At 41.0% G+C, this 13976-nt stretch overlaps 2 protein-coding genes across 3 annotated transcripts in view; both read right to left on the reverse strand.

The window, feature by feature from the left end:
- Positions 1-13976, reverse strand: part of LOC308398003 (glypican-6-like) — a 192799-nt gene that overhangs the window by 122983 nt on the left and 55840 nt on the right. The gene's annotated exons all lie outside the window — the stretch shown is intronic.
- LOC308398005 (uncharacterized protein) lies at positions 1302-6688 on the reverse strand. 2 transcript variants are annotated; one of them, XR_013971882.1, is made up of 3 exons: positions 6417-6688; positions 2169-5944; positions 1302-1696 (listed from the first exon to the last, which is right to left on the reverse strand). XR_013971882.1 is itself a non-coding variant. In XM_080884367.1 (2 exons), the coding sequence occupies exon 2, from the start codon at positions 3706-3708 to the stop codon at positions 2263-2265; it is 1446 nt and encodes a 481-aa protein (XP_080740493.1). In that variant the 5' UTR covers positions 3709-5944; positions 6417-6688; the 3' UTR covers positions 1302-2262. The 2 variants fall into 2 exon arrangements, 1 of the variants encoding a protein (XP_080740493.1); XM_080884367.1 differs by having other exon boundaries at positions 1302-5944.

Here is a 13976-nt window from a genome sequence, read left to right on the forward strand (position 1 = left end):
AAGGAATCAACATTTATCTGTACGAGTCGTTTCATAGACAAGAATCAAAAGGTGCTTTAAAACTGGAAACATGCAGCAAACAAAACCAAAATAGACACAGTTTCACAAACAGGATCATTTCTACCTCTATAATGAATGCACGATTCTTCACTGTGCCTAAACTTTGGCAAAAAAGAAAGCGCTGTTTTGTCAGTGTCAGTCTGCAACTGTGTAAAATGCATTTTCCAAGCACAATTACATGAAAAAGAAATGCAATAAGGCATAAGCAATAAAAACAACTGTGCATCTGTGGTGGTCCACATGCACATCCATGAGGGATTCCCTGCCTTTTAAACACTGCCCCCCCATCCTAATATACTAAGGTATTTCACTGCACCCACACTCACTGCAGTCTGATCCTCTTATTTGCTGTGAATACGTCCCATCAGCCTAAGGCTCAAGAACGGAGGGCAGAAATTATTCTCTTTTAGTGACTATTGTGTCTGGAATCTGAGGGGAACTAAAGGTGAGATATAGCCAAGGTGCCCACAGGCTTGGCAGGGCTGCCAAGGATAAACTAATTAGCATGTGCTATGTTGAATGGGAGAGCATTAGCGGAACTGAAGTCAGTTAGAGCTGAAGGAGCAACTTAGTAGCCCCCAAAACCTTCACAGTTTGTTTGATTTACTTTCTGAAATCTCATTGAACACATGTCTCTGTCCAGCTGCCATACATGCAAGTTTTTTTTCCTAATGTTCATCATTTTTTCATCATCATAACATCAATGAAAATGTTCGTACACTCATCAGAGTTGCCTTCGGCGGTTAAATTTGGACTTTGGACCAGAAAGGTGGGGGGTGGAGTAAGAGTGGGATTGCTTCTACAGACACACAGCTCACAGCTTCTGTTTTTTTAGAGTAGAAAGCACCCCAAGGAAAACTGTGGTCACTGTGCTCTGTGAAATGTCACAGTGGCACAGTTTCTGACAAGAGATGCTTCTTTTGAATTGCCTGTGTGTCTTTTTTTTAACGCAAACCCACAAACTAGTAGCATTCTCTCTCTGAATAATCATATTTTTAAAAAAGGAAAGCTTAACAACATCTCTACGAAAACAGTAGTCTTGAAAATGCATTATTTATCATAAATTATCAATGAATCAATTTACTGCACATAAAACTTTCAGCTGGTGTTATTCAACCCTCAGTCATAAACACCATGTAACCAGTATGTAACAAAATATATAAACAATGGGCAAATCAGAAGATTTCAGGAACGACAGGAGCCCAGAGGATGGGTAACCACAATGAAAACACAACTGCAAATGATGAAGCAATAGTTCAACTGTATTTGAAATTTGTGCACTGTATTGCCTTTACAATAACAACCAAAATTGTGTGTGCGCGCACAGATACCCAAAATAAAAAAGAAAAGAATGTTAGACCCGGGTCTTTTAAAGTGTCAATAGGATCCAGATCAGGCCTGTTTGGTGATCTGGTGAGTTATTGGTGTGAGTTCAGTCCACGATCGATGTATGGTTTGCACTGTTTTGTCCTACCACAGTTCAGGCAACCAGACTTCAAGATTCAATTCCAAATGGGCTGTGGCTCGCCATCCATTGCAATGGAAAATTATTCCTCTTCTGCGGATTTCCACAAAGTCTGTAATCCAATGTTCTCCGAGGAGTCTCGGCTCCTTTCTCCAACTCAAAAAACCTGACCTAAGAGTGAGGTCAGAATTACTTCAAATGAACACGGTTCACACTTAACTAACACTTCTGTTTAAAGTATAAATCATGAACAAAATGTGTTTCAATTTCTAATGTTGTACAACTAATCAAATTCTAAACGTTTTCATTACATGGCAATGTAGCTATCACCAATCATTAAAGCAATTCACACTGCTCATTAAAAGCAGCAAACTCAATATACTCTGCTCACGGTCAAGTAACAACAGTGATGAATAAAAGTAACACAATAAAACATTTCAATACAACAGATAGACATACTGTTTTTTCCTTAACCTAACAACAGCTAATAAGTTCTCAACTAACGCTTAACAACGGGAGTGAGCGTTTAGCACACTCGCTAGCTACTTGCATAGTACCGTCACCATTAGCGTTTGTTTTTTGAAGCGAACAACATTAACATTTCAGGATGCCGATCAGCGGCTATAACAGTTTCGTTACTCACCAGTGCAAAGCACTTCGTATTCATAAAACTAGCTTCGGCTATCCAAATCTGGCGGCTAATCAAGCAGACACCAACAGCTTCGCTGTTTCAACAGCTACCACGTTTTCCCCACAGTCTGGTAGTAACCAGATTTTAAGTCGAGGACAGAAAACCACTGGGAACCAGTCAGCGTGGAGAAAGTCTCCTCCAAGTTTGGGAGTGCATAAGCATCCTTCACTGTTTGCAGATTGAGCTTCCTGTAATCAACACAGAGACGCACATCCCCATTCTTCTTCCTCACCACCACTATGGGAGAAGAGAAGGGTGATGTGGACTCCCTGATCACACCTGCCTGTTGAAGTTCTAGCAAGTGCTTTCGGACAGCTTCCAGATCATTTGGGTGTATGGGGCGTGCCCTGTGCTTAAATGGAGTCTCATCAGATAGCTTGATTTGGTGTTTTACCTGATTAGTTCTCCCAAAGTCAATGTCATTTTGCGCGAAGACCTCCGGCATATTGGCAAGTTTTTGTGTTACTCTCTCTCTCCACTCAGCACTTATGGGTGAGTCCTCGAAGTTGAAGTTGAGGCCTAGCTTCTGCTTGGTGCTAGAATCTGGTGTCACCACACAATGCTCATGTGAGAGAACACGATGAAATGCACTGATTTCCCCAATCACACACTTCTGGGGAATAACAACATCATGATCCAGCTCATTAGTCATTACGACTGGCACTTTATATGGCGCTTTCTGGGGCAAGTCAATGAGGCAAGGTTTAACTAACACCCCACCTGGCAGTGCTGACAAGGAGGGATGTTCTAAGAGGACAGATTTCTCAGTGGTATGACTGTTTACATCAATGAACCCCTCTAACACTACGGTTTGTCCTGCTGGAACTAGCTGGGGGTCTTTTCCGAGCGAGGTGACCAGACCAAGGCGGTTATCCTTGCACTGCCTGTGTCGCAGCCCCAAAATCTTTAGCACTGCTTTGTAACCATATTGTGATGGTTCATACTCTTCAGGACAGGTATCACGATGGAGTTCGTAAAGTAGATCTAGTGTGTTAGTACCTATCAAAACTAGTGGCTGGGGGACTGTACGAACATCTGGAACCACCAATGCTAGTGTGGGGACTTCAACCTCAGCACCTAAAAACTCTTTGGGGAATACAACATTAATCTCAATGTAGCCTAGATAAGGCACAGATTGGCCATTGGCTCCTTCAACCTCCAAAAGCTCAAAGAGAGGCCGGATCTCATGTTGTGACAGGTTCTGATTGTAAAACGACTGGGGAACAGTGGTGACTTGAGAGCCTGTATCCATTAAGCAGCTAACACAATTGCCCTCTATTTGAACCTGTGCTGTAGTTTTCGCCCCTATTAAACCTTTGGGTAATTTGAAATTACCACGCTCAGCATTCAATGTTAACATGGCACCCTTCTTAGTGGTCACTTTAGGCTTCTTATCAGCGGGACGTGTTTGACCCGTTGCAGTCCCCATCTGTCCCACGACAGGGACTGAATTCAGTTTAACGAAGGTGTGTTTCGGTGTTGGCTTTCCCATAACTGCTGACGGATTCTCAGTTCCTTTCTTTTAGCAGCTACCAGGGCAGGATTTGGATCTGACTCACAGGTGGCCACAATATGACCATCCTCCCCACAACGGAAACAGTACCACGGTTTTGGCTTTACAGTTAAAGCGCTGTGTGGAGGGGGCCCTGGTTCAGTCTTTGCATGGTCAGGTTTTTTAGTTTCATCTTTCTGCATGTGTTCTTTCTTAGAAGCAGTGGGTTTTCTTTGTTTCATGAGTGCTGTCAATTGACTCTTCAAGTCAGCAACTTGCTTCTTTAACTTACTTAGGTCACTTGATTCAGATTCAGCTTGTGTTTCGCTTGTTTCCTGAACACTGTCTATGGGAGACAACCTTAGGTTTGGTAGTACCAAGGTGCCGTTTCATTCTACTAGTTTTTGTTTCTTGCCTACTTTCTGCAGTACGCAGCAGCAACAAAAGCTCAGCGAGTGATGGGGGTTGTCGATCCTTAAGTTCTAGCTGCAAGACAGCAAGCAAGTCATGATTCCAACAACCCCTGTAAAATTGTTTCAGGAGGTGTTTGTCGACCTCTTGTGGCTGTACACCTCCCCTGCGTACAGTACGGTTCAATGCCACCTGCAGGCGATGCAGGTAAGCTGAGGGTTTTTCTCCAGGATCTTGCAACGTGTTCATGAACCTCACCAACAATTCCTCCCCATCCTCAACTGTGCCAAAGGCAGATTCCAATAATTGCAGGTAGGTAGATGGTGGCGCTTCAGGTCCAAGATGTCGAACTACATCTGAAGCAGGAATGAGGAGGCTCTCGAGAATTTTATGAGTCTTCTCCAAGTCAGAAACAGAAGTGTCCTCCATCATTAAATCAACATGAGAGCGCCAAGTATCATAATCAGCTTCATTATATGGCCGGGGAATCTTCCCAGAAAAAGCTCTCAGTCTCAAGGTGGAATGGGTACGTGACATCTTATCATCACTCTTTACAATGTGTTCAACCACAATTCTCTGTACGTCTGGTGGGTTAAGCTCACCAGGATTTAGAGTCAGGGATCTCTTGGTTCCAGAGCTTAAAGTCGGTGTGCGATATTCATCATCAGCGTGGCCAAGCTTAGGACAGACTGAAATACCAGCTGATTCAATAAAAGTAGCAGGGGTCTGGCTGGGCCTGTCAGTATGATCAACTTCCTCTATTTCAACCTCAGTACTGAGTGCAACACTTTCTTCGGCGACACCCACAGACTTTTCAATTTTTGTCATCACCTCTCTCAGTACCTCTTCAAAATCTTTCCCACTTAGCTTGGCTATTCCTCGCAGTTCACTCAGGTAAGTATCTGTGACACTCCCCCCAACTCTCTGGGAATAAACATCTGTCAAAGCATGTACAGAAAATACTACATCAGGATTGGCAGCTGAGGGGTGGACATAGGGCAACAAGGGTCCTAATGTTTGCACTGCTACTCCTGAGTTATACTCCACTATCTGATCCTTGTTGAATTCAGATACTTGATCATCAATGGTGAGGACCCTACTAATAGAGCCGTACTGCTTTAAGAACTCAAAAATCTCTTCATCCTTTTCTGATCCTGTTACCCCACGCACTATGACAGCATTTGGGACCTTAATACCTAATTTTTCAACAAAATCCATCTTTTGGTGCGACAGACGGTCTTACCAAAAGCTCAATCACACAAAATATGCTTCACTATCGTCACCCATTAATTCAAGGCTCCTGGCTGGCTCGCCACTTTTACACTGTAACCAGTATGTAACAAAATATATAAACAATGGGCAAATCAGAAGATTTCAGGAACGACAGGAGCCCAGAGGATGGGTAACCACAATGAAAACACAACTGCAAATGATGAAGCAATAGTTCAACTGTATTTGAAATTTGTGCACTGTATTGCCTTTACAATAACAACCAAAATTGTGTGTGCGCGCACAGATACCCAAAATAAAAAAGAAAAGAATGTTAGACCCGGGTCTTTTAAAGTGTCAATAGGATCCAGATCAGGCCTGTTTGGTGATCTGGTGAGTTATTGGTGTGAGTTCAGTCCACGATCGATGTATGGTTTGCACTGTTTTGTCCTACCACAGTTCAGGCAACCAGACTTCAAGATTCAATTCCAAATGGGCTGTGGCTCGCCATCCATTGCAATGGAAAATTATTCCTCTTCTGCGGATTTCCACAAAGTCTGTAATCCAATGTTCTCCGAGGAGTCTCGGCTCCTTTCTCCAACTCAAAAAACCTGACCTAAGAGTGAGGTCAGAATTACTTCAAATGAACACGGTTCACACTTAACTAACACTTCTGTTTAAAGTATAAATCATGAACAAAATGTGTTTCAATTTCTAATGTTGTACAACTAATCAAATTCTAAACGTTTTCATTACATGGCAATGTAGCTATCACCAATCATTAAAGCAATTCACACTGCTCATTAAAAGCAGCAAACTCAATATACTCTGCTCACGGTCAAGTAACAACAGTGATGAATAAAAGTAACACAATAAAACATTTCAATACAACAGATAGACATACTGTTTTTTCCTTAACCTAACAACAGCTAATAAGTTCTCAACTAACGCTTAACAACGGGAGTGAGCGTTTAGCACACTCGCTAGCTACTTGCATAGTACCGTCACCATTAGCGTTTGTTTTTTGAAGCGAACAACATTAACATTTCAGGATGCCGATCAGCGGCTATAACAGTTTCGTTACTCACCAGTGCAAAGCACTTCGTATTCATAAAACTAGCTTCGGCTATCCAAATCTGGCGGCTAATCAAGCAGACACCAACAGCTTCGCTGTTTCAACAGCTACCACGTTTTCCCCACAGGTACTGCTATGGCGCGTGTGGTCTAAGCAGCCTTAGCAGCGCAACCAAACATGAAAAACAAGGCGGGACAAACAATCCCATTGGTTGGACTGCATTTGTATCCAGGTCAAAAAATAACCTTTGAGAAACAAAATAAATAAATAAATAACACAAACAATGCAATTCCATACAAAATAATTTGGATTTTTTCTTTAGAGTCTCTCTCCAATCATGAGTGCTTTTAACTGAACAAAATAAAACACCTTTAATAATAATTACAATAAACAGTCTCTAATTCCATCTGTTTGCCACTGGGCTACAACCACAACCAATTTCATCATGATTGATCATCATTCACTAGATAAATGTTTGAAAAAAGCTTCACTGCCATGAGTAGGTCATAGTGCACAAAATGAATAAAGAACCCACCTGATGACTAATACTAGGAAACTTAAACCCATGTATAACATTTAATTAAGCATACGTTTTAGCACCTAGCTGCAACATCCCAGCTTCCTTAAGTCACACTTTGGAGTGTGCGTTAGTCATGATGTCATTAATTAGCAAGTCCCACTTAACGATTTCACCTGCATGTAAAATGTATGGATCTTTCAAAAACAAATTACTGTTGTGAATCATTTAATTTTAGCTCCATGATTTCATTTCTATCAATTTCAAATGATGGTCACATTAAGATGCCTTGTGAAGCATTAATTGCATCCTTTTTTTCTGTTTTAGAAGTCCAGGTTTATTTCGAAATAGATCTCAATCGACCTTTTCAGAAGACCGCACTGCATTTTCACTTATATTCAAGCCACACTGCTGGCACAAAGTTTGATGCGATGAAAGAATCGAAAAGGCCAAATCATGTTTAAGTGGCATTTTGATGACATTTCTTTGGCCTGTTTAACCTTTGGTGAGTTTCATTTTTCTTGTGCATTACATCTTATCCATGCAGAGCCATTTCTCATTCCCTCTGCTACAAAAGACTATTTTTTTTCTGACTTTTCACCAATCTCTCCACAAAACCCTCCTGATAAATGAAAAAAAAAATCCTGAATGCATCGATGCAGTTGCAGCAACTAGAGCAGGGGTGGCCAACCCGCGGCTCTCGAGCCGCATGCGGCTCTTACGTTCATATCAAAGTTTGTGTTTTGATTTTTTTTATGTTGTTGTTTTAAAATGTGCGCGTTCGCTTCGCTTGAGTTCAATACGGTATTTTCATCAAATGCGCATGTGTGTGAGATGAAAATACCGCAAAGTTTCCCAGTAGGAGCAAGTTCGCCCTTAAAATGGCAGGAAAAAAATGCACAGCAAAAAGAAAATATGAAGATGAACACAGGACGTTTTTAACAGAGTGGGAGAGTTTATATTTTTTTGTTGAACGCAATGGTAAGCCATTCTGCCTTATATGTCAGACGTCATTAGCACATTTCAAAGCTTCAAATCTTCAGCGCCACTTCAGCTCACTCCATGCTAACATCGACCAGGAATTTCCAAAAGGGACTGAACTTCGCAAGTACGAGTTGGCCACTTTGAAAAGTCAGGCAGAAAAGCAGATACAGTTTTTCCAAAAATTTACGAAGCGGTCAGAGCTTCTTTGAGCTTTTGGATGCCGTGAAACTGTTTATGGAAAAGAAGGACAAGGACTATCCCGAGCTCTCGGACCTCAAGTGGATTATGGATCTGGCCTTTTTGGTCGACATGCTGTGTCACTTGGACAGACTGAACCTGACCCTGCAGGGTAAGTTAAAAATGCTCCCTGACCTAGTGCAAAGTGTGTTTGCGTTTGTCAACAAACTGAAGCTGTTCAAGACACATATTCAAAAGGGAGATTTAACGCATTTTCCCACTCTGCTAAAAGCCAGCGGGCAAGTCGCCAGTGCTGCCCTGAGTAAGCAAAGAGCCAGATATGCAACGCTGATTGAAAACTTGCACGAAAGCTTCGTGACCCGGTTCCATGATCTACAATTGAAAAGGCCACAGATTACGTTCCTCGTCGACCCATTTAATGCAGAGACCGGCTGTTTGAAAGTCTCGCTAGTCACAGATGAAGCTGCGGCTGAGTTGGAGATGATCGATCTTTGTGAAGAGGACCAATTGAAACCTGCTTTAAGGGAAGGGACCATTGAGTTCTGGAAAAGTGTGCCAATGGAAAAATACCCCAATGTACAACGGGCTGCGCTTAAGATACTGTCAATGTTTGGGTCAACATACGTCTGCGAGTCTGTGTTTTCTACCCTAAAACATGTGAAATCAAAGCATCGATCTGTTCTGACTGACACACATGTGAAAGAATTGCTTCGAGTGACAACAACGGAATACAAGCCAGATTTAAAGAGGATTGTTCAAGGCAAGGAATGCCAGAAGTCCCACTAAACAACATGCATTATAAAAGTAAATGCTATTGTAGATTATTATATTTTTGTTTGTGGACTTGGTTGAACTGAGAGTTTGTGTGTGTGAGACAGTGCACACAATGTTCATTGTTGAAAATGACTGGCCTGTGGTTTTAGTACTGTAGGAGTCCATTTCTGTCATTAACATGTTGGTGTGTGACATTTACAATAAATCTGGCTGAGCAGAGATGTGTGTGTGTGTGTGTGTGTGTGTGAGAGAGAGAGAGAGAGAGAGAGAGAGAGAGAGGAAAGGATGGGTGATGTTCATGTGTGCCCATGCGTATGATGTGGCTCTTTGCGGTAACACAGTAAAAAAAAAGTGGCTCTTGGTCTCTGACTGGTTGGCCACCCCTGAACTAGAGTATGAAGAGCGTGAGGTTCAGGGACAGAAATAAAAAGCACGAAAGGCTGTTTGTATCAGACGCTATGGAAGTAAGCAATGAATCCTAATTTTCTCTGTTTACGCAGAGCTCCGGGCTGTAAACATGTTGCTTGCCTGCTAAGTCCATCGAGGAAAGATGAGAAAAAAGTAAAGACACTTTAGCTCAGACCAAGACTGATGTTAGCCTGCCTGCATTGCTTATATTGTCTGTTGTGGTTGTGTTGTTCTTCTGCATAGTTTTCTATCCTTCTTTTCCCATTGGGATGGGCGTTGTGTTTACTGTCTCCTATATCTGTGGAGAGGTCTTATGTACAAGATTTCCAGAGCAACGCTTGTTTTGAAAAAGTGTCTGAAGCAGAGTAAGAATTAATAAGTTGAAATAATGTAGCAACAATTGCAGTTCCTTCAAACATCCATCGAGAGGGCAATTTGCTACTTCTGGCTCTTGAGGTGGGGATGAGATCTGTCAGCATACCTGTACGATATCTGGAATTTTGACATTCATGGTAACCAGAGAAGGAATTATAGTTCAAGTTTGCCTGAATTTTGGCCTATTATTGTTTTTATTAATGGTGTAAGATATCTTAACTTGTTCCCCAGTGAATGTGTCCTAATGAAGCTTGCGATTCACTGACTTCTCCTGTCTTTGCCACTGTTTCGGCACTTGAAGCCAGCTTTCTTGGGAGCCGCTCATCCAAATATCATGAGTGAGTCATTAAAGTTCTTTGTCATATCTCTACCGCTCCACATAAGAAACAAAAAATAACATTTAAAAAAAAAAGGATTATAAAGATTATATTATATCATCCTTAAACGTCAAACCTTTTTTGCTTTAATTTGAATTATTATGGTTTAGAGAGTTCATAAATATCAGAAATACAATACCTAAGATCAATCAGAAATAATTTATAGTAAGTCTCAAGATGTAATAAGAAGTGTTAAACTCCTGAAAAGTGCATGTTCATTTATACACACAATACATAGGGCTCCTTTACTATAAATTGCTGCATTATTGTTTTTTGGGATTGTGGCCATCAGCTTGCGGTAGTGCCAAGCTGTTATTGAAGTCCAGGCTGCTTTGACAGTGGCCTTTAGCTCACAGATTATGGGGTTCAGGTCTGTTGAGTTTGTTGGCCAGTCAAGCACAATAATAACCTAGTCAGCAAATTATTTGGTAGTAGTTTTGTCACTGTGGGGAGGTACTAAGTCCTGGTGGAAAAGGAAATCTGCATCGACATAAAGCTTGTCAGCAGATGGAGGCATGAAAGTGCACTAAAATCTCCTGTTGGATAGACTTGATAAAACACAGTGCACCAACACCAGCAGATTTCCCTTGTGGGAGCAATAAAGTATCTATCTATTGATCTGGATGACATGGCACATCAAATGATAATGGACTGTTGAAACTTCACACTGGACTCCAAACACCTACAAACACATACTCAACATTTACTTTCATCTGAAAAAAGAGGGAACACTGAGCAGCAGTCTAGTTCTTTTTCTCATCAGCCCACATAAGGAACATCTGACATTGCATCTGGTTCAGCAGTTGCTTCGTAATAGAAATGTAACATCTGTAAATGGTGATGTAAATGGACTGGCCCTTCACTTTATATAACGTGCCTCATTCAACTACTCACACCCATTTACACAGGCACGTTTTTCTATTGTTAAGTGTTTTCAAGAGCAACTTGCATCAAGGAAATTGCCCAAGGAAGTTTGGCATGCAGACAGGAGCAGCCAGGGATTGAACCGCCTTCTGATTAGTAGATGACATGCTCTACCACCTGAATTGTAGCCGCCCCTCAGCTACGACCATGTAGCTCCTTTTCTGAAGATATCTGTGCATGGTGGCTCTTGATGCACTGATACCAGCCTCAATCCGCTCCTCATGAAGCTCTTCCAAGTTCTCCACTTTACTTCAAATTCAAATTTTATTTGTCACGTACACAGTCATACACAGTACGATATGTAGTGAAATGCTTGGACAACTGCTCGTGACCTAAAGAAAACAAAAAAGGAAAAGGCTATGAATAAGATAGGAAATAAATATGAAAAATTAAAAAGGGTAAATTTAACTAGGAAGGAATAAAATATAAATTAAGGTTAAAAATGAAATAACTGTACAACACAAATTAGAATGAAGGGTAAGGGTACTTGCCTTGACAATCCTCTCATCCTTGTTGCTTGTGTACCTTTTTCTACCACACTCATCTACAGTATCTGTCTGCCTCTCTATTCTAGTCAACTCTGCACTAATACGTTTTGACACAGCACTCTGCAAACAGCCCGTCTTTTCAGCAATGGCCTTCTGCGCCCTGCCTTCCCAGTAGAGGGATGTCAATGATCGTCACCTGGACAACTGTCAAGTCAGCAGCCTTCCCTATTATTGTGGTTGTATTTACTGAAAGTATTCATATTCTTTATTCTAAATAAATATTCTAAAAATTTCAGGAAGTGGATTTCTGATTTTCTATAAGCCACAATCATTACCTCTAAAATAAAAATAAAAATCATTAAGTATTTGGGTTTATAGGAGAGACTACCTGGCAAAACAATGACATTTTAATGAAGCTTATGTGTAAGTTCAATAATGAACATCTGTATTGACTCATCTGTCTGCTCTCCCAGATGTTTGGCTGCTAGTCTAGTGACTTCCACTTTCCCACACTGTAAAACTCAATGCTGACATCACTGCCGTAGTCCAATCAGCCTCCACTCTGTGTACTTTGAATCGTAACTGCTCATCCTTCATTCTGTCATGCAGACTCTACCTCACGCAAGCCTCCTGTGGCGGGGCGTGGCCTGCGGTGCCGTGCAGAGGAGGCGGACGCACCTGCACGGCATCCGCAATCACGCCCCGCCACACCTCCATCTTATTTTCACCATTACTAGCGTGCAGACTGCAGGCGGTCCTGCCCTAATTCCTGTCACCACTGGGATTCAGTTCTGCTGTGATGGGCCATCGGAATCGAATCACCAAATTCTGTATGTCAATAAATCAAGTTCAATTCCTTTTAATGATCTCGTCTTATTGAAACAATATTTTACATATGTGTATGGATGTGTGCCATTTCTCCCACGCAGAGTGGAGCAGACCAGCCAACTCTGGCAACACAAAACAAGAGTACTTATCCGAACAACCTTTAAATGTAACACTGCACTGATTCTTTGATTTATTACAATGATAAAAATCAGAATGTAATATTTCAACGTCCACACTACAGTGAACTTTAAACCTTCCTGCTGGGCACGAGAGACACCGCATAAAACACAAAACTTTTCCCATTATCATCTGCCTCAGTCACAGCCCTCTCCAGCAAGGACTCTGTCTCCCTGCACGAGGTACAGAGCCTTTTCTTGGCTCAAGCAAATGCTACAAAACATTCACAGCAGCTAGTTGGCTTGTTTTCAAAGTTAATGAGGCTTGAAGAGTTTTAGGAATGAGAAAAGTAGAGCACATTCTCGCACTTCAGTTTTCCAGTGAGAAATGGACACTGTTCTTTTTATACACAAGGTCGTACTTCAGATTTAATGAGACACTGCGTGCATATTTGGGTACCGAAATAAATGCTGTAAGGCAGAAACATGAAGCCAAGAGAAATTTAAGATCTACATTTAATATTAATAAAGGGTGTTCCCGACCTTTTGCTCAATGCATGCTGAGATATTCTTCGGTTTGCACAACACTCAGCAGAATAAGAGGATATAGAAAATAAACAATTTGAAAGAATATTTACATTTGGATGCTACACTTGAATTTTGCAATGATCTACTGAATGTTGTTGAAATTGCCATCCGTTTTTTTTTCTTTACATCTATTGTTATATACTGTTATTCATATTTATTTTCAAGTATATATTAAACTGTCATTATGAACTTGGTCACACTAGACAAAGCCCTGACAGCAACCCTCGCAACCTGACGCCGCAATCTGCCTCACATAAACAATTATTTAGCCCTTTACTTTTCCTTGTCAGTTACACTTGCTGAAACACCCGTCTCCTTTAACTGCAGCTTGCCTCTTGTCCTCCACCCAGTCTCTTGGTTATGAGCCCTAGAGAACAAAGAGCTCGTAACCAACCACTGCTTGTCGCTCTTTTGTTACTTGTCTTCATTAAAGGTCTTGTGTTCAGCATTTTCACTGCCTGCTGATTTGCCTTCTGGCACCGTTGACGCTTGAAGAATGTTCTGAACACTGAATTTACGCCAAATGTCTAAATTGAAATTTATAAGGAAAAAGAAAAAAAATGTAATAATTAGCTGTATATATAGAACACCTGGCTCTAGTATTCAAGTATTTAATGACTTCATAGAGGAAATATTCTCTAAAACAAATCAAAAAGTTATGTTTATCTGTGGTGATTTTAATATTGACCTGTTGAATCCAAAAAAGCATAAAATGACCGACGAATTCCTAAACACTATGTACAGTTTGAGTTTACATCCTAAAATAACCAGGCCTAGCAGAATTACACCACATTGTGCCACCTTACTTGACAATATTTTCACTAACAATATGGAAAACAACATTGTGAGCGGAATATTAATTAATGACATCAGTGATCACCTACCAGTTTTTGCAGTTTATGACACTAATTATAAGAAAAATCAGCATGAAGAACAACTGAGATACAGACGTGTAAGGACAGAAGAAACTATGACTGCATTTAAGAACGATCTATT

Source organism: Rhamphochromis sp. 'chilingali', assembly GCF_963969265.1.
Source record: "Rhamphochromis sp. 'chilingali' genome assembly, chromosome: 6".
NCBI classification, from domain to species: domain Eukaryota; kingdom Metazoa; phylum Chordata; class Actinopteri; order Cichliformes; family Cichlidae; genus Rhamphochromis; species Rhamphochromis sp. 'chilingali'.

Bases quoted from the DNA above. Each gene is read 5' to 3' on its own strand.
- LOC308398005 (XM_080884367.1), bottom strand. From the start codon at position 3,708: ATGGGAAAGCCAACACCGAAACACACCTTCGTTAAACTGAATTCAGTC.